At 37.5% G+C, this 20,710-nt stretch overlaps 1 protein-coding gene across 12 annotated transcripts in view; it reads left to right on the forward strand.

Moving 5' to 3' along the window:
* Positions 1-20,710, forward strand: part of RALGAPA1 (Ral GTPase activating protein catalytic subunit alpha 1) — a 277,152-nt gene that overhangs the window by 41,618 nt on the left and 214,824 nt on the right. For all 12 annotated transcript variants that reach the window (XR_004974555.1, XM_036353129.1, XM_036353109.1 and 9 more), the window contains exons 4-9: positions 3,809-3,866; positions 12,327-12,370; positions 13,667-13,844; positions 16,083-16,198; positions 18,860-18,998; positions 20,242-20,450. Coding sequence is in view for 11 of the 12 variants with exons in the window: in XM_036353129.1 (XP_036209022.1) it covers positions 3,809-3,866; positions 12,327-12,370; positions 13,667-13,844; positions 16,083-16,198; positions 18,860-18,998; positions 20,242-20,450 (744 nt within the window). In the remaining variant the exon portion in view is untranslated. The remainder of the gene's footprint in view (positions 1-3,808; positions 3,867-12,326; positions 12,371-13,666; positions 13,845-16,082; positions 16,199-18,859; positions 18,999-20,241; positions 20,451-20,710) is intronic.

Raw genomic sequence — 20,710 nt, forward strand, 5'->3', positions numbered from 1 at the left:
CTGGATGATGTCCATTTTATCTTTTAGTTGTATTTTTGAAGTGGTTGTGTGAGGCAGCAATTTCAGGTGTTTACCTATGCCTCCATCTTGGTTTCTCCCATCCCTGCCAGGGTTTTTTAAAATTCTAAAACATTTTTACCTGAAAGGATAACTTTATGGAACTGTTATATAACTAAGGAATTTATAGTTTCTGCTTTAAGTAGTTTTCATTGCAAACTTGTATAAAATAGTTTTAAATATTTTATAAACTATATTATTTTGGAGTGGTGTAGGACAAGTCTTTATTGCTAAATAAAAAGAAGGAAACAATAACATTTGATACTTTGCTAAAACGAGTCTTTTATTTTTACCACATTAATAAAAATTAGGGTGCCCTCACCCACACCCACTGCATGCCTGCTTTTAAAATAACTCTTTGTTCTTCCTTTTGTCTTTGAAATCAAACAGTGATAGGAGTTTTCGGATCTTTATCCAGAATTCAGAGATCTGGAGAAAGTCAGGTTTAGACCTTGTGGCTTGAAAGGCATAGTAAAGAATTTGGAAATCACTTTTAAAGATTGAGCTGTTCTATGTGCAGTGAATTAAAGATAATTCATTGCTTTGTTTTTTGATATAGTCTGGAAGAATTTGAGCAATTTGATATCTCTCTTAGCTGTTGATTTATATTGATTTAGTCACAGCTAGAAAAAGAAAGTTATTTTTTTTCAAGGTTCCAGATAGAGGTAACTGATGTTGGTACCTGTCCTGCATTCAATTTCATTAGTCATTACCCCTGAAGAAATCGCTCATATTTACCTCCTCAAGTGTTTCCCTGAATTGTTTCCAAGGAAAATACTAAAACATAGATGTTTTGAGATCGAATAAAAGTAGCCACAGAGTAAGCAAGATGATAATTGCTAGAAAGTGTTCATTCATGCTTACTTTGTATTCTGGAAACTGAAATGATTAATAAGGTAATAGAAGCTTTTCAAGATATTTCTTCTATTAAAAAGTAATATCTATTTTTTTATACGTAACTAGAGGCCCGTTGCAGGAAGATACCTGCAAGAATAGGGCTTCCTGCGGCTGAGTGAAGCATAGAAGGGAGCAAAACCGCTGAGAAGGGCTTCGCTCCCACCTCCGCCGCCCCGCTTGCTCCCTCCCGCCTCTGCTGCCCCGCTTGCTTCTCTGCAGCTTTGCTCCCTTCTGCAGCACTTGGCTCCCTTCTAGTCTTCGCTCTGTGCCTGCATATGCAAATTAACCACCATCTTTGTTAGGTTAATTTGCATACTCATCTGATTGGCTGGTGGGCATAGTGGAGTGACGCAGTTTGCATGTTTCTCTTTTATTAGTGTAGATATACAGGGTATCCCAAAAATTTATACACACTAACAGCTGATAGCTTGGTTTTAAAAATACAATGTATTTTAATAAACACTGCCTTCATAATTACTTAAAGTTTATGTATACATATTTTTGGTACACCCTATATAATTATTCTTTGAACAGTAATCTTTGTCTTTAATGATTCACTAAATTTTATTAGGAAAAAATGATGTTAGATACAGGGTTTTCATCTTTTGAAAAAAATTTAATTTGTGTGCTTATATTTTCTACTTATAGTGGAGACAATAAATATTATTCCTTTGGAGACTAATGATAATTTTCTTAATGAAGAAATTATAAAGTGATCTCTTCCTTTTGGAATAAAAAAACTTTGCCCTAGGTGGTTTGGCTCAGTGGATAGATCATCAGCTTGTGGACTGAAGGGTCCCGGGTTTGATTCCAGTTAGGGGCACATGCCTGGGTTGCAGGCTCGATCCCTAAGAGGGGGTGTGCAGGAGGCAGCCGATCAATGATACTCTCTCATCATTGATGTTTCTATCTCTCTCTCCCTCTTCCTTCCTCTCTGAAATCAATAAAAGTATATTTAAAAAACAAAAAAAACTTCATTATGTAATATTAAAAATATGGTGTAAGATGTTTTCTGTGCAGTTAAGAGTACACAAAATTTCATTCATTTTTATATTAACCACATAAAAACATGTAGACATGTTCATTTACATATTATAAGGGATTAAGTCTAAATTATAATTTCATAGTCATAATTTAGGAATGCTTTTGAATAATCATAAACTTGTCCGTTCAAAAAAATTTTATTGCTTTTCAAAATAATTATAATTATGCAATTGTTGGCTCTCTATGAGAGAAATATGAAAAGAGCAAAGGTAAAGAAGTTTATGTATCTCATGTGAGACCGGCATTGATCTGTGAAGAACTTTGTAATTTCTTCATCTTCTTCTTGTGTGAGATCGTATGAGAGAAGAGTAAAACATGTATACTATCGTTTGAGCAGAATTGTATAAAAGCACAAATTTTAGAAATAGGCATATCTTTTGCTTTCTTTTTTAAGAAATATGTTTTTTATTGATATTCTAGAGAGAGAGGAAGGGAGAGGGAGAGAAGTTAGAAACATTGATTGGCTGCCTCCTGCATGCCCCTCACTGGGAATCGGGCATATGCCTTGTCCTGGAATCAAACCAGCAACCTCTTGGTGCATGGGATGACGCTCAACCCACTGAGCCACACCAGCCGGGCTCTTTTACTTTCTATTTATTTAAAAATATATTTTATTGATTTTTTTACAGAGAGGAAGGGAGAGGGATAGAGAGTTAGAAACATTGATGAGAGAGAAACATCAATCAGCTGCCTCCTGCACACCCCCTACTGGGGATGTTGCCCGCAGCCAAGGTACATGCCCTTGACCGGAATCAAACCTGGGACCTTTCAGTCCGCAGGCTGACGTTCTATCCACTGAGCCAAACCTGTTAGGGCCTCTTTTACTTTCTAACCTAAGCACATTACTTAATGCATGTTCTCATTTGTCAAATGAGATTAATAAACTCTTCTTAGGTTGGGTGTGAGGATTAATAAGATATAATTATATAAAGTGTCTAGTTTAGTATTTAGCCTTTATGAACATCCAATTAATGGTGTTTCTAATAACTATAGTAGTAAGAGCAGTAGTAACACCAAACACACACAAGTGTCATTTAGTAAGTAGAGTACTAAGAGCTTAGTTCAGCAGCATAGTACATACAGCAGCTGTGGATTTAGAATAATCCACACATATGCAATACGTAAATGAAATTAAAGGCAAAATTATGAAAATATTATATGTAAAAAGTGTTTATTTCCAATTACTAGAAACCTATATTAGCTTAGCTAAATAGGTCTTTTGAACTTAAAAATTTTGTTCTTCAGCCTATAGTTATCATAACATGTAAGTGCGTTTGGGTTTGCATATGTTAACTCAGTATACATATTTCATGGGATTTTTGTGAAATCAAAATATTTCCTCATGATTTATCAAAACAGCAGAAAGAATTACTTGAAAAGAGAAAATGTCACAAATCTTAACATCTGAAAGAATTTAAAAATTTATCAGTAGTATCTACAATGCAGAAATTCCAAGAATGCTAAATAAGCATTTTGAAATATTTTGCACTTAGTATTTAATCACTATGGAGAAATATATTTACTTTCCACATCATTGTAAAAGTTAAAATTAATTTACTGTTTCATGTCTTTATTAGTATAGTTTGTTGTTTTGGGGGTTTTCAAATGTTGATTATATGCCATTTCGGAAATAATGCCAGTATTATCAGCTTAGCTCAAAGACTAACTTGTATTTGTAATACTACCTTTTACGTAAGAAACTCAAAGCTTTAGTGTAAGCTCTTTAATTTTTCATATTGCACAGAATGTGGACTCATTCCTTGGTTTTCATTCTTTTTTTCTTTGTTGTTTTATTTATGTTGATTTTTAGAAAATTTTACAACTTCTTCCGGAAAGAATTCATCAGCGATGGCAATTTCATAGTATTGGTAAGTAATTTAAATGTGTATCATTTGAGATAAATGATAATATAAGAAAATGCTTTTCAATTATTGGTCATTACTTGAAATTAATTCATAGTTTATGCTTTAGTAAAAACAAAAATGATACAGGACTAGACTTATTAGGAATAAAAGATAAAAACATAGATGACTTCCTATCAAAATGGTACATTTCTTTGTTTCCCCTTTTTATTTTAAAAAATATATTTTTATTGATTTCAGAGAGAAAAGGAGAGGGAGATAAAAACATCAATGATAAAGGAGAATCGCTGATTGGCTGCCTCCTGCTCGACCCTCTCTGGGGATCGAGCCCACAACTCAGGCATGCGCCCTGGCCAGGAATTGGCCCGTGGTTGACACTCAATCATTGAGCCAGGCTGGTTGAGTTGTTTCACTTGTTCTTGTACTCTGAATACATTAGCAATGATGGTAATATTATAACACCAAAAAATAATAATAAAAGCAGGCTCAGCATCAAAATAAATATCTTTGTGAACCAGGAATGAATAGGTAATGCAAAGTGCCAAGTAGAGCAGAAGCAATGGCTCCAGGGTTGAAAGCAAGCAGAGTCAACTGGTAGTTTGCCCCACACAAAAAGGGGGAGAATTAGAGTTAAGCTTTCTGCTTGAAAGGTCAAAAGGGAGCTTTTCAGATTATGTAACAAAGCTGAAAAGAAAAAGTGGGGGAGAGGGGAGGAGGGAGGGAACCTTGCTGTGGAGACCAAGCAGATAGGAGGTCACAGACTTTCTGTTACCAGGTACTAAACCAAGATGCTTTGCTGGTTTTGAGTCTGGTTCTGTAACAATTGCAGTATCACAGTGCTTTCAAGGTGTCATAATAGACACTTGCCCCCCTCATATTCTACAGGAATTTGCAGATAGGCAATTACTGGCTTTGGTTTACTGTCTCAATGATGTCAGGACTGACTGTTAGTGATTCTCATTACCCTTTTTGTGGGGAATATATAGAGAGCCACCAGATCTATATTGTTGAAGTAAAATGTTATAACCCTTATGTTCATGTGAAAAATTGTGTTTCTTTCTCTTTAAAAACGAGTCAGATTTATTTAGGTCCATGTTTCTCTTTTTTAAAAATACATTTTACTGATTTTTTATAGAGAGGAGGGGAGAGGGATAGACAGTTAGAAACATCGATGAGAGAGAAACATCGATCAGCTGCCTCCTGCACACTCCCTGCTGGGGATGTGCCAAAAACCAAGGTACATGCCCTTGACCAGAATCGAACCTGGGACTCTTCAGTCCGCAGGCTGATGCTCTATCCACTGAGCCAAACCAGTTAGGGCGGTCCTACGTTTCTTAATCAGTTCTAGCAAATGAAATCTCTGAGACTTTGTAATCTATCCCAATTAGCAATTCCAGAAAAAACAACAACCTTTGGACATATAGAAGGGGTATTGATACAGGGGCTAAAATTCTAAAATAGAGCCTTTTAGTATAAATTTTATTTATTTATTTATTTATTTTTTAAATATATTTTATTGATTTTTTACAGAGAGGAAGGGAGAGGGATAGAGACTTAGAAACATCGATGAGAGAGAAACATCGATCAGCTGCCTCCTGCACACTCTCCACTGGGTATGTGCCCGCAACCAAGGTACATGCCCTTGACCAGAATCGAACCTGGGACTCTTGAGTCTGCAGGCTGACGCTCTATCCACTGAGTGAAACCTGTCAGGGCTAAACTTTTTAGATAAAAGTTTGAGACTAAAAATAATGCATCCATAATTTATAAAGAGCTCTTACAACTCAATAATAAGATTAGTCAAATTTTAAAAATAGGCAAAATATGTGGGCATTATACCAAAGAAGACATATGAATTGCTAATAAGGTGCTCAATGGAATAGTGAAATCCTATTTTGTATCTTATAAAAAATGTCCTTGAAGGTTGTCTTGAAGCAACTTTTTGAGACATTTGAACTTTAGAAGATTATTGTGTCTCCTAAGGAATCTCCATAGGACCTGTAGGCTATCTAATTATGATTAACTAGTGGGTTGGTGCATGAAATTTGTGCATGGAGTGGGAGGCGTTCACTCAGCCCAGCCTGCACCCTCTCCAATTGGGGACCCCTTGGGGGACATCCCTCTCGCAATCTGGACCGCTCATCTTCCTGCCTGCCTGATCACTCCTAACTGCCTCTGCCTATCTGCCTGATTGCCCCTAACCCCTCTGCCTGCCTGCCTGATCGCCCCTAACTGTTCTCCGCTGCCAGCCTGATCTCGCCCCCAACTGCCCTTCCCTGCCTGCCTGATCACCCCTAACCGCCCTCCCCTGCTGGGCTGATCTCACCCCCAACTGCCCTCCCCTGCAGGCTAATCTCGCCCCGAACTGCCCTCCCCTGCCGGTCAATTTGGTTCTGATTGATCAGTTTCTATGCCAGTCAGTGTCTCCGGGCCTATCTTCGGGCTTGATCACAGAGGTGGGTCTGATCAGCAGCCCCCGCAGAGGCCCGCAGAGAAAGAGAAAAAGAGTCGAGGCTGCTGGTGAAGCCCAGAGAGAAAGAAAGAGGCAACGGCTGATCAACAGCTGCCATGGAGGCTGCGGATCAGACCCTGCCTTTCCCGGCCTCTCTCTGGGTCTGATCCGCAGCCCCCTTGGCAGTCAGTGCTGGGTCGCTGTGCCCACACAGGCAGCACTGACTGCAGGACTGATTTTTGTTGTTCGGTCGAGCCTTTGGTCAGTCGTTATGAACCCTGGGTTTTTTATATATTAGGATAATCTATATACGTAAAACCCTAAGCGACCAATTGACTGTTGCTGTGACACGCACTGACCACCAGAGGGCAGACACTCCAATGCAAGAGCTGCCCCCTGGTGGTCAGTGCACTCCCACAACTGGAGCGCCGCCCAGCTGACTGATGGGTGCCAGACGCAGGGCTCAGGCCTGGCAAGCACCTCTGCGATGTCACAAGCCTTTCCTGATTGGGACTGACTGGGCGCGAGCCCGTGGCAGACGCAGGGGGTCCAGGATGAGTGGTAGTGGCAGGCCGGAGTGGCAGGCGGAGTTGCACTGCCGGTTTCGGCCTGATCCCCACAGGCCACACTGAGGGACCCCACCAGTGCACGAATCCATGCACCAGGCCTTTAGTATTCCAATAAATGTCTAACTTGAGATTATACATAGTGGTTATTTTTCTTCGTCACTCTGAAGAATGCTAAAACTCTTGTGTGTTTTTTTTTTGTTTGTTTTTTTTGTCTTACATATAAAGGAAAATAAATCAGGAACTCTAGTTGATTTTCATTCAGTTGAAAATATTTTCTAATATTTCATTTGGTCTCTTTGACCTATATGGCTTACTTAAGAGTGTTTTTCTTCTTTAACTTCTCAAATATTTGATATTACCCTAGTTTTTTTTTCTTCTGTATGATTTCTAATAATTCTTTTGTGGTTAGAAAATACACTTGATATAGTATTGCTGCTTTTAACATTTTTGAGATATTTTGTGGTTCAGAATATAGTATCTCCTGGAGAATGTTGCATTGTGCTTGAGAATGTGTATTCTGTATTCATTTAAAATATTAGGGGCCCGGTGTACGAAATTCGTGCACTGGGCGGGGGGTGTCCTTCAGCCCAGCCTGCCCCCTCTCACATACTGGGAGCCCTCAGGGGATGTCCTAGTGACGGCTTCGGCCCGCTCCCTGCTCCCCTTGCGGATAGGGCCTAAGCCACAGTCTGGCCTCCCTTTGTGGGAGGTGACTGGGCTGATCAGGGAAGGCACCAGCCCCATCACCCCGCTGCTGCAGCCACTGCCAGTCACCGTAGCCACCAAGGTATTTTCATCAACATGGACTCCCGTCCCTTTACCATGAAAAAATGACAACTTTCTTAGGCATTTTCAAGATGTGTCTTTCATATAATAATAATTTCTTTATTATTTTTATTTTATCCTCACCTGAGGATTTGTTTCCATTGATTTTTAGAGAATGTGGAAGAGAAAGGGAAAAACAGAGAGAAACATCAAAGTGAGAGGAACACTCTGATTGGTTGCCTCCTGCATGAGCGCTGACCTGGGCCCCGGCCAGGGAGGAGCCTGCAATCTAGGTACATGCCCTTGGTCAGAATTGAACTCAGACCCTGCCATCGGCAGGCCAAGGCATTATCCACTGAGCCAAACCGGCTAGGGCAGGATATGACATTTCTTAGCCCTCCAGCAGCAGACATTCGTTTTTTTCGCCAGGAATGTGGTGAAAAACCCTAGATCACCTTTTTGGATTCTTATTACCCAAGTTACTAAGAATATTACCAGTGGCATACAGGGAGCTTAACCAATGAGCGGTCAGAAAAGGTGTTTCCTCTGTAGTTCACACCAATCGCGGGCTTGGCTGCCCCCTCTGCCCCAGGCCTGATGCCTCTGGCCCAGGCTTCAGGCCTGGGCAGGGGACCCCCATCTTCCCCCGATCGCCGGCTCCGCCCTCGCCCAGGCCTGACGCCTCGGCCAGAGGCATCGACCCCATCACCCTCCGATCGCCGGATCGACACCTTTCCCAGGCCTGACGCCTCCGCCAGAGGGCAGGGGACCACCATCTCCCCCCAATCACCGGGTTCTGGGCGGCTTCTGGGGCTTCTGGGGCTGGCCTGAGGCCCGGGATGGCGGCTTGTGCTGGCAGCTGCGCTGTCCCGCCCTGCCTGCAGTATGCAAATTAGCCGCCATCTTTGTTGGCGGTTAATTTGCATATCGCGCTGATTAGCCCATGGGAGGCGTAGTGAAGGTACTGTCAGTTACCATGTTTGTCTATTATTAGATAGGATTACATTAGTATATGGAAGTGATATGATTATCTATAGTAGTAATAATAAAAGCATAATATACTAATTAGACCAGGCCGCCGAATGAACTTCCAGATGAAGCCGCCATGGCAAGGGCCGAGGCAGAGGCGGTTAGCGGTCATCAGGCAGGCAGGCGAGTGTTTTGGGGTGATCAAGCAGGCAGAGTGGTTAGGGGAGATCAGGTAGGCACGCGAGTGGTTAGGGGTGATCAAGCAGGCAGGCAGAGTGGTTAGGGGCATTCAGGCAGGCAGGCAGAGTGGTTAGGGGAGATCAGGCAGGCAGGTGAGCCATTAGGGGCAATCAGGCAGGCAGGTGAGTGGTTAGGGGCGATCAGGCAGGCAGGTGAATGGTTAGGGGCTATCAGGCAGGCAGGCGAGCAGTTAGTGGCGATCAGGCAGGCAGGTGAGCACTTAGGGGCGATCAGGCAGGCAGGCAGAGTGGTTAGGGGTGATCAGGCAGGCAGGCAGGTGAGCGAGCGGTTAGGAGCCAATGGTCCCAGATTGCGAGAGGGATATCCGACTGCAGGATTGGCCCTAAACTGGCAGTTGGACATCCCCCAAGGGGTCCCGGATTGCGAGAGAGTGCAGGCCAGGCTGAGGGACCGAATTTCGTGCACCGGGCCTCTAGTTGAAGAATAAGAAAGGATTTGAGTAAATGGAATCTCAGTACTCATGGATGATAGACTGGATAGTGTAAAGATAACAGTTTTCATTCAGAATTCCTATAGAGACTTTTTAATGTAGGCTGAGATGTTTATCCTAAAATTTATGTGGAAAATTAAAGCCAAAGTAACTTGGAAGTATAACAACTGAGAGGGGGAGGATGGTATTGTTGGATATTTCTATACCCAATAATAAGATGTATTATATAGTTCTAATAATTAAGACCCTATCATTGATGTAAGGATGGACAAATAGACTAATGGAAAAGGACAATGAGGCCCACCACAGACCTAGGCTTATAAATGGAAACTTGAAATATGATTGTGATAGCATTTCATTATAAACCCTGAAAGAATCAGTGTTGCAACTGGTTATCCATCTGGGAAAAAAAGTTCTATTGCTTTACACAGAAATAAATTTCAGGACCTAAACTTGAAAAGCAACACTGCAAAACTTTTTTTTCTTTAATCTTCATTGTTGAGAGTATTAGAGATGTCTCCCCGTTTTTCTCCTATTGTCCCCTTCCTCCTGGTTCCCACCTCATCCCAGGCCTTCACCACCCTATATTGTCTGTGCCCATGGACACAGACAATGCATATATGCATATAAATTCTTTAGTTTATCTCTTACCATCCTCCCCTTGTCTCTGTGATTAGTCAGTCTGTTCCATGTTTTCACGCCAGTGGTTCTATTGTATTCGTCAGTTTATTTTGTTCATTAGATTGCATATATAAGTGAGATCATGTGATATTTGTCTTTCTCTGATTGGCTTCTTTCGCTTAGCATAATCTTCATGTCCCTCCCTTCTATCTCAAAGGATAATAGATCTTCCTTTTTTATAGCTTTTTTATCCACTCACCTACTGACGGACACTTGGGCTGTTTCCAGATCTTAGCTATTGTAAATAATGCTGCTATGAACATAGGGGTGCATACATTCTTTCTGGCTGGTGTTTTGGGATTATTAGGATATATTCCTAGAAGTGGGATCACTGGCTCAAATGACAGTTCTATTTTTAATTTTTTGAAGAAACTGTGTGGTTTATCTTTGTAACTTTAAAGTAGGGTAGTAACTACATGTAAGACACAGTAACTACATGTAAAAAGAAAAACATGTTGAATTGACTATATAGAAATGTAAAACTTTTGTACATCAGAAGATACCATCCCCGCAGTTAAAAATATGGCTGAGTTGTTCGGGAGAATATATTTCTAATTCATAGAAGTGACATAGTATTAGTAGTCAGTATGTATGAAGAGCTCTCATATTAAAACAAAATAACCCAACTGGAAAATATACAAAAAATGTTTCAGGCCATTTGCAGAAACTCGAATGGCCAAATGAAAAGATGCTGAATATTACTAGGAGTTATCAAATGAAAACATTAAGATATTTAACACTCATCAGACTGGCGGTAATAGAGCATTTGCCAGTTTCTTGTGTTGCCACAGCACCCTTACGCACTGAGTAGTTTTCTCAGATGTGTGGAGAGAGTTTGTCAATACTTAGGAAAGCTGAAAGGGAGTACTTTTGTCCCTGGTTTTGTATTCGGGGGAAACGCATGCACACAGTGAGCCATGAACAGTAACATTTACGATAATATTCTTGGGAATAGCAAAATTTTGAAAATGAGCCAAATGTCCTAACATTAAGAAGATAAATGGTATATTCACACAATGTAATAGAATAATACAGCAGTTAAAACGAATTAACTAGAGTACACACATCAATATAAATTTCAGAAGGTAAGGTTGGATGTGAAAAGCAACTTCTATAGAATGACTTGTTTTGTATGTATCACATATATAAGATTTTGTTTTGTTTTTACAATTAATTAAACTTTGAACTTACTCAGATTTTATTAGTTTTCCACTTATGTTCTTTTTCTGTTCCAGGATCCAATACATGATACCAAACTGCGTTAATAGATTTTTAAGAGAGCTGATGACTGGTGTTTACATAGTATTACTTTAAGAAATTGAATTTGTTCAAACATAAGGAAGGGAATGCAGACAAATCAACACAATTTGTTGAAACATTAAACCTTATTTTTATATGACAAATGAAATTTAAACCAAATAAAGTCACAGGCTTGATCATTTATATATACTAGTAAATGTTCCTAGAACAAATAAAAAAAATGCAGGATTAGAACAAATAGCTGTGGAACAAATTCTTGTTACTGGTATAAGTTTTTAAACATATAAAACAATTCTATATATTTTATGGACTTATAAATAAGTAGTGATAATATAAAATATTTTTGGAAATAATACTAAAATCTGGGTAATGGTTTCTTCTGGAAAATGACTCAGAATGGGTTCACAGGAGACTTCAGTGATACTTGTACTGTTAGGCAAAGCATTATAAATAATATGAACAAATGAATTTTTGAAAGTATACGAAATATGGGACTGTTGACATTGGTTCATAAAAATGGGGACCTGTGGGTTTATGTTAATGTTATTTCAGTATTTTCTTATTTTTTTCTTTATTGTTCAGTATTTTATTGTTGTTTTGAAACGTGTAATTTAAAAGAAAAAATAAGGTTTTGAATATCTTGATGGTTTTGAACATTTTGAAAAAATACAATGGAAATATTTTTTAGAAAATATTAGAGTTATAGATGTTTATGTGCTTAACTAAATTTAAATTTTCTGTAGTGGTTTTTTATTTGAATTAGTGATGGAGAAATATTTAATTATATTCTCAATATAAATAAGACATATACATAGATTGTTGTATTAAATATAATTTGGGGGCTTAGAATTTGTTTCAGTAGATGATATCATGTTTAATTTCAGTAAGCCACATGTTAAAAAGGTGACTTTTTATATACCCTTCTGGCCCCAAGATTATGGCCAGAGGGACAGCAAGGTCACCAAGAATAATTTGGAGGTTGCCAAGGACTTGTTTTAAAGTGTTTTCAAGTCTGACCGAGAACTCTGACATTTAGAAAAATTAAGATGTGAATATTTAAAATAATTTTTTCTTTTCAGGATTGATTTTAAAGAAACTACTTCACACAGGAAACTCCTTGAAGGTATATTATTATATTTCTTTTCTATGACTTTTTAAAAACTAAAGCATATAGTAATTTTCCTATATCTACTTTTTTCTAAATAATTTTGAATTGTCTGTAGTCCACTTAATTGAACTGAATTCACTTAAAATATAGCAACATATTCAATATGAAAATACATACTAGGTTGACCAGTCTATTGGAAAACTATTGTTAAAAACACACAACTATTTTACTTTTGCCACTGCCAGAAATACTTTATTCTGTGGTCTCCAGAAGACAAAGATTAGTCATTCAGCAAATTATTCTGCATTTATCACAGTTATTCTTAGTTGTAGAGGAAAGTAGGGAATGTACATAAATTTTTTTTCTTTTTTATTATCTCCTTGTACTCTGGTAAGGGAAGCTACCCAGTCAAAAGTATCTTGCTGTAGGTTAGATAAAAGTCATATGGTAGGTACTTTTGGCATCAAGACGTGGTTGTATCAGTACAAAGGAAAAAGCCTTCCTATATCTTTATTCTGCTGTCTGGCTAAACCATGAGGTGGAAGCAGTTAAATAAATGACGGTGGTCATTAACAGAGCTGGGTTAGGGTAATTTCCAAAGCTAACAGTGAGGTTAGATTATTGAAGAACTTTGTGTTTTGCTTATCTGAGTTGAATTAAAAAAACTTTTCCTGAGAGAGAATTCCATTCATTGATTGAAATATTTATTGTCTTTTGTGTACAGGGCATTGTTCTAGGTACTTAGTATATAGTAATAGGCCAAAATTCCTGTTTTGCAGCTCAGCAGCAAATGATAAGTAAATGAGATAATTTCAGACAGTGAAAAACTTTTTAAGAACAATAGCAAGTTAGCTCACCAAGATCCCCATAATCATTCCTCCTCTTAGTGAATTCATTATAGCAAGGAACTGTAATTGCCCTCTCTCTTCTTGCTGCTTAGATTAGACTAGGGGTTATGTAAAGGAGGGAAGGAGAGGGAAGTAAACAAGAAGGAAATGATTTTCTGATTTTTTTTACAATTGGAAATTGTAAAATAAAAAATTACCTGATGGTTTTAAGTTGTTATAGGCCAAGTTCATTCTTTATTTGTACAAAATCTTTTGAATTTAGATTTACAGATAATGAGGGTTTAAGAAAGGTCATGGGTGTTATATCCACCCTCCCTCTCTTTCTCCTTCCACCTTCTTTCTACCTTTCCTATCTATCTTTTGCAAAGCATCATTATGTAATCCTGTTCTAGAGGATTTTGGCCTTAAAAAGAAGAAAGTATTTCCATGATAAGTAAAAATACTGTTTTTCATTTTATTTTAGATCAGGCGGGAAGGTGTTCGTCTTTTCTTATTATGGTTGCAAGCTCTTCAAAGTAACTGTAGCAAAGAGCAGCTTTGGATGTTTTCATGCTTAATCCCTGGATTTTCTGCACCACAATCCGAATATGGACCTCGAACTTTAGATAATCTCATTAATCCTCCACTCAATCTTCAAGAAAGTAAGATTATGAGATCTTATACATTAGTATTTAAAATTTTCTGTGTAGTTTGATAATATATATATTTTTAAATCTGTACATTTATTAACAGTAATCCAAGGCCATATTTTAAAATGTAGGGTTTCATTATTATTCAGGTATGATGAGGCCAACAACAGATCAGGAGACAGTTGCCATTAAAAAAAAATATTTTGTTATTCAGAGTTCCTAAGAGGAGAGGGCATGCCACACTAGGGAGGTTGGCCATACTGGGAAGCACCAGGGTTAGTCGGATGGTGTGAGGGAGGTGAGTTGTCCCTAGTTGTCTGGTTCTTGGCCCTAAGGTGATTGGGTCAGAGGAATAGTGGCCCTGAGTGTGAGCCAAGTAGAGGAGGCAGTGGAGGTGTGAGTTCTGGGTTGATTGGTTTGCATATAAAAGGTGAACTGTCAGGCCTATCTTTACTATCTCTGAGAAATAAGTAGTTGTGGAAGAGAGATTCTGTCCAGGGCCATCAAGGCCCTGGTGTCAAAGCATCAAAAATACATAGTTAATATAGGCTGTTTACATTTATCTCTAATATCTGATTTTCACATATCATCTTGAATCCTTGAGTTAATTTAGATGTGCATTAAAGCACATGTATGGCCCAGTCCATGTGGCTCAGTGGTTGAGTGTTGAACCAGGAACCAAGAGGTTACAGTTGGATTCCTAGTCAGGGCACATGCCAGGGTTGCAGGATTGATCCCCAGTAGGAGGCATGCAGGAGGCAGCTGGTTGATGATGTTCCTCTCTGAATGATGTTTCTCTCTATTCCTCTCCCTTCCTCTCTCTCTAAAAGTTAATAAAAAACATTCATTTTTTAAAAAGCACAAGTGTGTTTCACTTGGTACAAAGAGGATTGTGAAAAAAAAAATTGATTTCTGTGAGCTTAATTACTTAGCTGATAGTTATTGAGGAATAGATTTAGAGATCTGCCTGTACTAAATCAGGTACTGCTACTTACTAAACATTGAAAAGAATTCAGCTAGTTGTGGGTTGCTTTTTCTTGAATTTGCTTTTGTTATCATGAATATTTTTGAACATCTGAGAAGTAAAAATATATCAAAGTTTTTTATTTTATAAGTGCACTTTTGCAATCAAGGAACTAAGATGTTAATTTTTCGTGTTTTTGTTTTTTTTTTGAGAGGGAAATTAGTATTTCATCCTTTGAATAAAGGGGCTACCTTAAACAGTAAGCATGGTCTTTACCTAGAGCAGCGATTCTCAACCTGTGGGTCGCGACCCCTTTGGGGGTTGAACGATCCTTTCACAGGGGTCGCCTAAGACCATCAGAAAACACATATATAATTACATATTGTTTTTGTGATTAATCCCTATGCTTTAATTATGTTCAATTTGTAACAATGAAAATACATCCTGCATATCAGATATTTACATTACGATTCATAACAGTAGCAAAATTACAGTTATGAAGTAGTAACGAAAATAATTTTATGGTTGGGGGTCACCACAACATGAGGAACTGTATTAAAGGGTCATGGCATTAGGAAGGTTGAGAACCATTGACCTAGAGTAATCAGATTGTCTTTTCATTGATGAATGAGCACATTCTTATTTATGTTTCTCATCTTATTATGGAACTTTTGTAATAGATGCTCTTAATGTGAACTTTAAAATAACGTGAGAAGGTCTTTCCCAAGTAAGATTTTATTTACTCTTTTTTTGAATGTGTATGTCTGTGTGTGTGTGTGTGTTTGTTTGTTAATCCTCACCTAAGGATATTTTTCCATCGATTTTTAGAGAGTGTGGAAAGGAGGGAGACAGAAAGGACAAACATTGATGTGAGAGAGACACATTGATTGGTTGCCTCCCACACTAGCCCCGACCAGGGCTGGGGATTGAGCCTACAACCGAGGTGTGTGCCTTTGACTGAAATCAAACCCAGGACCCTTTAGTCCGCAGGCCAACCCTCTATCCACTGAGCTAAACCAGCAAGGGTGAGATGTTATTTACTCATAATTCCTACATATCTCTTTGTCTAGTCCTGTGTTACATTCCCTCAATCAAGGGTTCATGAAAGAGTTGATTATTAAAGTTTATGATTGTTGTGATGGACTATCAGAATGACAGATTTATTTCAAGGTTTAATCATTAGACTGTTTTCAAGCAGTATTGCATATGTTTTGCAATTAAATGTTATTTGGGTTATATTATTGCATTGTTAAATTTATTTATTTATTTATTTTGTCTTTGGATAGCTCAAGTTACTATAGAGGAAATCACTCCTCTTGTTCCCCCACAATCAGGAGATAAAGGACAAGAAGATCTCACAAGCTATTTTCTTGAAGCACTTTTAAAATATATAGTAATTCAGGTACATGTTATTTTCTTTGATATTACCCCATTATTATCCTGTGTGGGTAATCCCCCTTCCCCTCTTTTACCATTATTCTGTTATAGTAGATATTTGCTTATTATCCTAAAGAAGGAGTAACAAATTTTTACTTTTGAAAATACGTTAATATGTCTTTTCTGAAATAAAAATTATTGGAGACATTATGAAGCTCTTAGAAAGGAAGCTAGAAGGAGAAATTTTTATAGTAGACTTTTCATGTATATACCTTCTTATGTGAGTCAATTGAGTTTACTTTCTAATACTTTCATTTATAATTAGCAGCTGTGGTACTTTAAATGCAAATCTAATATCTTTGATTAAGGAACAGTCTGCCAAGAGGCAGCAACTAGAGAGGTGGGCTGAGGATGGGGTGGGAGTGGGGAAATGTAATTTGCTCTTAAACCTAGTTGTACTTTTAAAATTTTCAAGTGCATATATTTTGTTTTTGTTTTTTAATATATTTTTATTGATTTCAGAAAAGAAGGGAGAGGGAGAGAGATGAAACATCAATGATGAGAGACAGTCATTGACTGCTGCCTCCTGTACATCCCACACTGGGGATCGAGCCCACAACCCAGGCATGTGCCCTGAATGGGAATCGAACCTTGACTTTTGGTTCATAGGTCGAAGCTCAACCACTGAGCCATGTTGGCTTGGTCAGGTGCATGTATTTTGTAAAGCAACCTATTTATCTGTAGACATGAAACGGGCATGTCCTGACTGATGGAAACGCTCTTAGCGCATACACATTTCTTGTAACTGTTCCAAACACAAAAATTCTCTATGATTCAAATGTTACGAGGATTCTGAATGAGTTTGCTGGGGTTTCAGACCTAGTTCTACATCTTGCCATAGTGTGACCTTTGACAGACTACTTCTTTGTGTTTAAAACATAAAAATCATGCCTATCTCATTTTGGTGTTTGAGGCTTAAATAATTAGTGTAAAGAACTTAGAATAAAAAAATGTCCTATAGTGGGTAGTTGTTTTTTTTTTTATGATTTCAGAGAAGGAAGGAAAGGGAGAGAAAGATAGAAACATCAGTGATGAGAGAGAATCATCAATCAGATGCCTCCTGCATGCCCCCTATTGGGGATCGAGCCCACAATTCGGGCATGTGCCCTGACCAGGAATCCAGCTGTGACCTGGTTCATGTGTCAGTGCTCAACCACTGAGCAACACCTTCTGGGCTATAGTGGGAAGTTTTTACTATCATTAGTATTATCAGTTTTGTTTTGCTTTTAAAATACTTTTGTACTTAATAAAGAGTGTTAAAATTGTTGTACTGGTTTATTGAGATATAATTAACATACAATAAACTGCAATGTTTGAAATGTATATTATTAATTTTATTACTTGTATACACCCATGAAACCATCATCACAGTCAAGATAATGAACCCATCTATACCATTAAAAGTTCTTGGATCCCTTTGTAATCCATCCTTTTCTACTGCCCCATCCCCAGGCAACTACTGATCTGATTTTTTGTCTTTCTAGTTTGCATTTTTTCCATATTTCATATAAATGCAATTATATAGTATATGCTTTCTTTTGGTCTGGTTTTTTTAATCATAATTATTTTGAAAATTATTTATATAGTATGTATTAGTAATTTGGTCTATTTTATTGCTGAGTAGCTTTCCATTTTAGTGATATACCATAATTTGTTACCCAGCCACCTGCTGATGGTAATGTGACTTGTGCCAGTTTTTGGCTATTACTAGTAAAACTGCTATGAATATTGGTGAACAGGTCTTTGTGTGGACATAAACTTTTCTTTTCCTTGGATAAATACCTAGTAGTGGAATGGCTGGGTTGAAGAGTTGGTATGTATTGACTTTTTAAGACACTGCCATGCTGTTTTCCAAATGGTTATACCTTTTTACATTCTGCCAGCAATGTATGAGACTTAAAGTTGATTCCCGTCCTAACCAACAGTTGGTATGGTCAGTCTGTAATTTTAGCCATTCTAAAGTGATTATATAGTGATATCTCATTCTGGCCTACTTTTTGCCTTTACCATCCCCCTACTTAGGTAACTTTCTCACCCTACTGGAATTCTCACATGGTATATTTTACTGCCGTGTTTCCTCCTGCTCCTCCCCAACCCCAGTCTCCCCCCACTTCATGAATACTGTCCTCATCTCATCTCTCTTAGACTCTGAGTCCCCACTAGGCTACTGCTATCTCTGCTGTACTCCCATTATGGATTCCCTACTTCCTGTGGTCAGGCTCTATTTACCTATACTTGGTGGCCACTGCTTTTACATCCCCCACCTCCTCACATATTTTGTATAACTTTTAGACTGAATTATTCTAGAAAAGGCAAAGAGGAAAGAACATTAGTATCTGAGTTTTAAATAAACTTTGACAGCTTTTCAGAGCACATTTTAACTTCTAAGATTTTTTGGAATATAATGTATTTGTGTGTCATTAGACCAGTTTTTAAAATACACACACACACACACACACACACACACACATAAATATATATATATGTGTGTGTGTGTGTGTGTGTGTGTGTGTGTGTATCTTCATAGTGTAATAGTTTAGTATATTGCTTAAGTAACCTTTTATAAGTTTGTTTATTATAGATAATTGTTTCCTTTTCCTGGAATGATTCTAATTGTGTCTTTTAGGTAAAAAGTTTAGAATGGAAGAACAAAGAAAATCAAGAAAGGGGATTTTCATTTCTGTTTTCACATTTTAAGAAGTACTACTTGTCTTATATTTTTCCAAACATGTGCAAGGAGAGCAGTTTATATCATCCTGTACTTGGTAGGTAGCCTTTGGAATTTGCTAAAAGATCATGCATAAGAATAAAACATACCTCAATGTAAAGTTAAGAATTAAACATACCTCAGTGTAAAGTTGACATTTTTACCTGCAGAAAACTGATAATATTTAATATTTGTATTGATTGATTAGAGATGTAGATTATATCCAAAGTGGAAACTTATTACTAGGACATTTTTATGAGTGAAGAGATTTTTTTTTTTAAAAAAGCTTATTCTCTGGATCTCACCTGTTGGTTGAGATAGGTCTCAGTATGTTACAAATCTTCTTTTTAAGGTTCCCCAGGAGTTCAATTTAATATATCTTACTCAAATTATTTATGAATAATTACATTGTCATATATTTTGATCATGACTTGTCCAGTATTTAGTAGCAGTGACAAGATGTCTGTTGGAGCCTCAAAGCTAGAGTCTCGTGGGAAAATCCTGGGTTAGAAGCAGACATCTGCTATATATAGAAAGCATTGGTAGCTCTATGTGAAAATGTCCTTTTTGAGAAAGATGTTTCTATTTTAAGCTCTGCCAAGTTTAGGCAACTAACAGGTATAGGCAAAACCATTATGGCTAGTAGAAATAAATTAGTCAAGATAGCAAGCCTTTGCCACTGGGAATATTATTTGTTTTAAAAATCAAGAAAAAAAATGTCATGTTTTGTATAACTTCAAAATATGTCTCAATTTTAGGTTAATTGAAATGAGCTTTCATTAATTTTAAATGACTTTGAAGTTTCTCTGCTCTTAGAGAGAATTCATTGAGCCTTTTCATGATATTTTTCAAAAGGACATGTTTCTATATATCAGCAATGTATGGTTTTACTCTTCTAGAGTCTATGCTTATATGTAGCAAATTTTTTAAAATTTGTTTTTAAATATATTTTTATTGATCTCAGAGAGGAAGAGAGAGAGAGAGAGAATCAGAAATATAAAGGATGAGAGAGATTCGTTGATCAGCTGCCTCCTGCATGTCCCCCACTGGGGATTGAGCCTGCAACCCAGGCATGTACCTTGATTGGAATTGAACCTGGGACCCTTCAGTCCTCAGGCCGAGGCTCTATCCATTGAGCCAAACCACCAGGGTGCAAATTATTTTAAAATGTCATTTTGTGCTAAATCTACTTCTAAAATCAGGGTATCGTCATAGAGGTTTCTCAAATGTTTAAAAAATGTAGATTTATCTAAGCATATTTCCTTTCTTATTTTGTTTTCTTCCCCTTTTATTTTGCACAGATATTCCACAGATGAGACCAAAGCCACATTATGTCATGATAAAAAAGGATGCTGAAACAAATGAAGCAATATATTGTACGAAGGAGCCTTTCATTAAGGCTCGTGTTATTGTCATTCGTTGGCTGGTTTCTTTCTGGCTTGAGCCAAAGCCACATACAGGACCTCATATTCCTGGGATGGAAGGTGAAATCTTGCCAAAGAATATTCAGGTAATACACTCATAACTTTCTAAAGTTAGAAATGGCTTAAGAGATTTGTCCACTGATTTGCTTTAGGTGTCGAACACATTTAAATAAAATAATAATATTTATTTTGTATAAATATATTTTATAATATATTTTATAAATAATTATAGGACCAATAATTTTCTTAGCAAACATATAAGACTTTTAAGGTATAGAAGATAATTTCAGTCATTTCTGAGTCTCAGCTTTTTTTTTTTCTTAAACGATTTTTATTGATTTTATAG

The sequence above is a fragment of the Myotis myotis genome, unplaced genomic scaffold (assembly GCF_014108235.1).
Source record: "Myotis myotis isolate mMyoMyo1 unplaced genomic scaffold, mMyoMyo1.p scaffold_m19_p_1, whole genome shotgun sequence".
Taxonomy (NCBI): Eukaryota; Metazoa; Chordata; class Mammalia; order Chiroptera; family Vespertilionidae; genus Myotis; species Myotis myotis.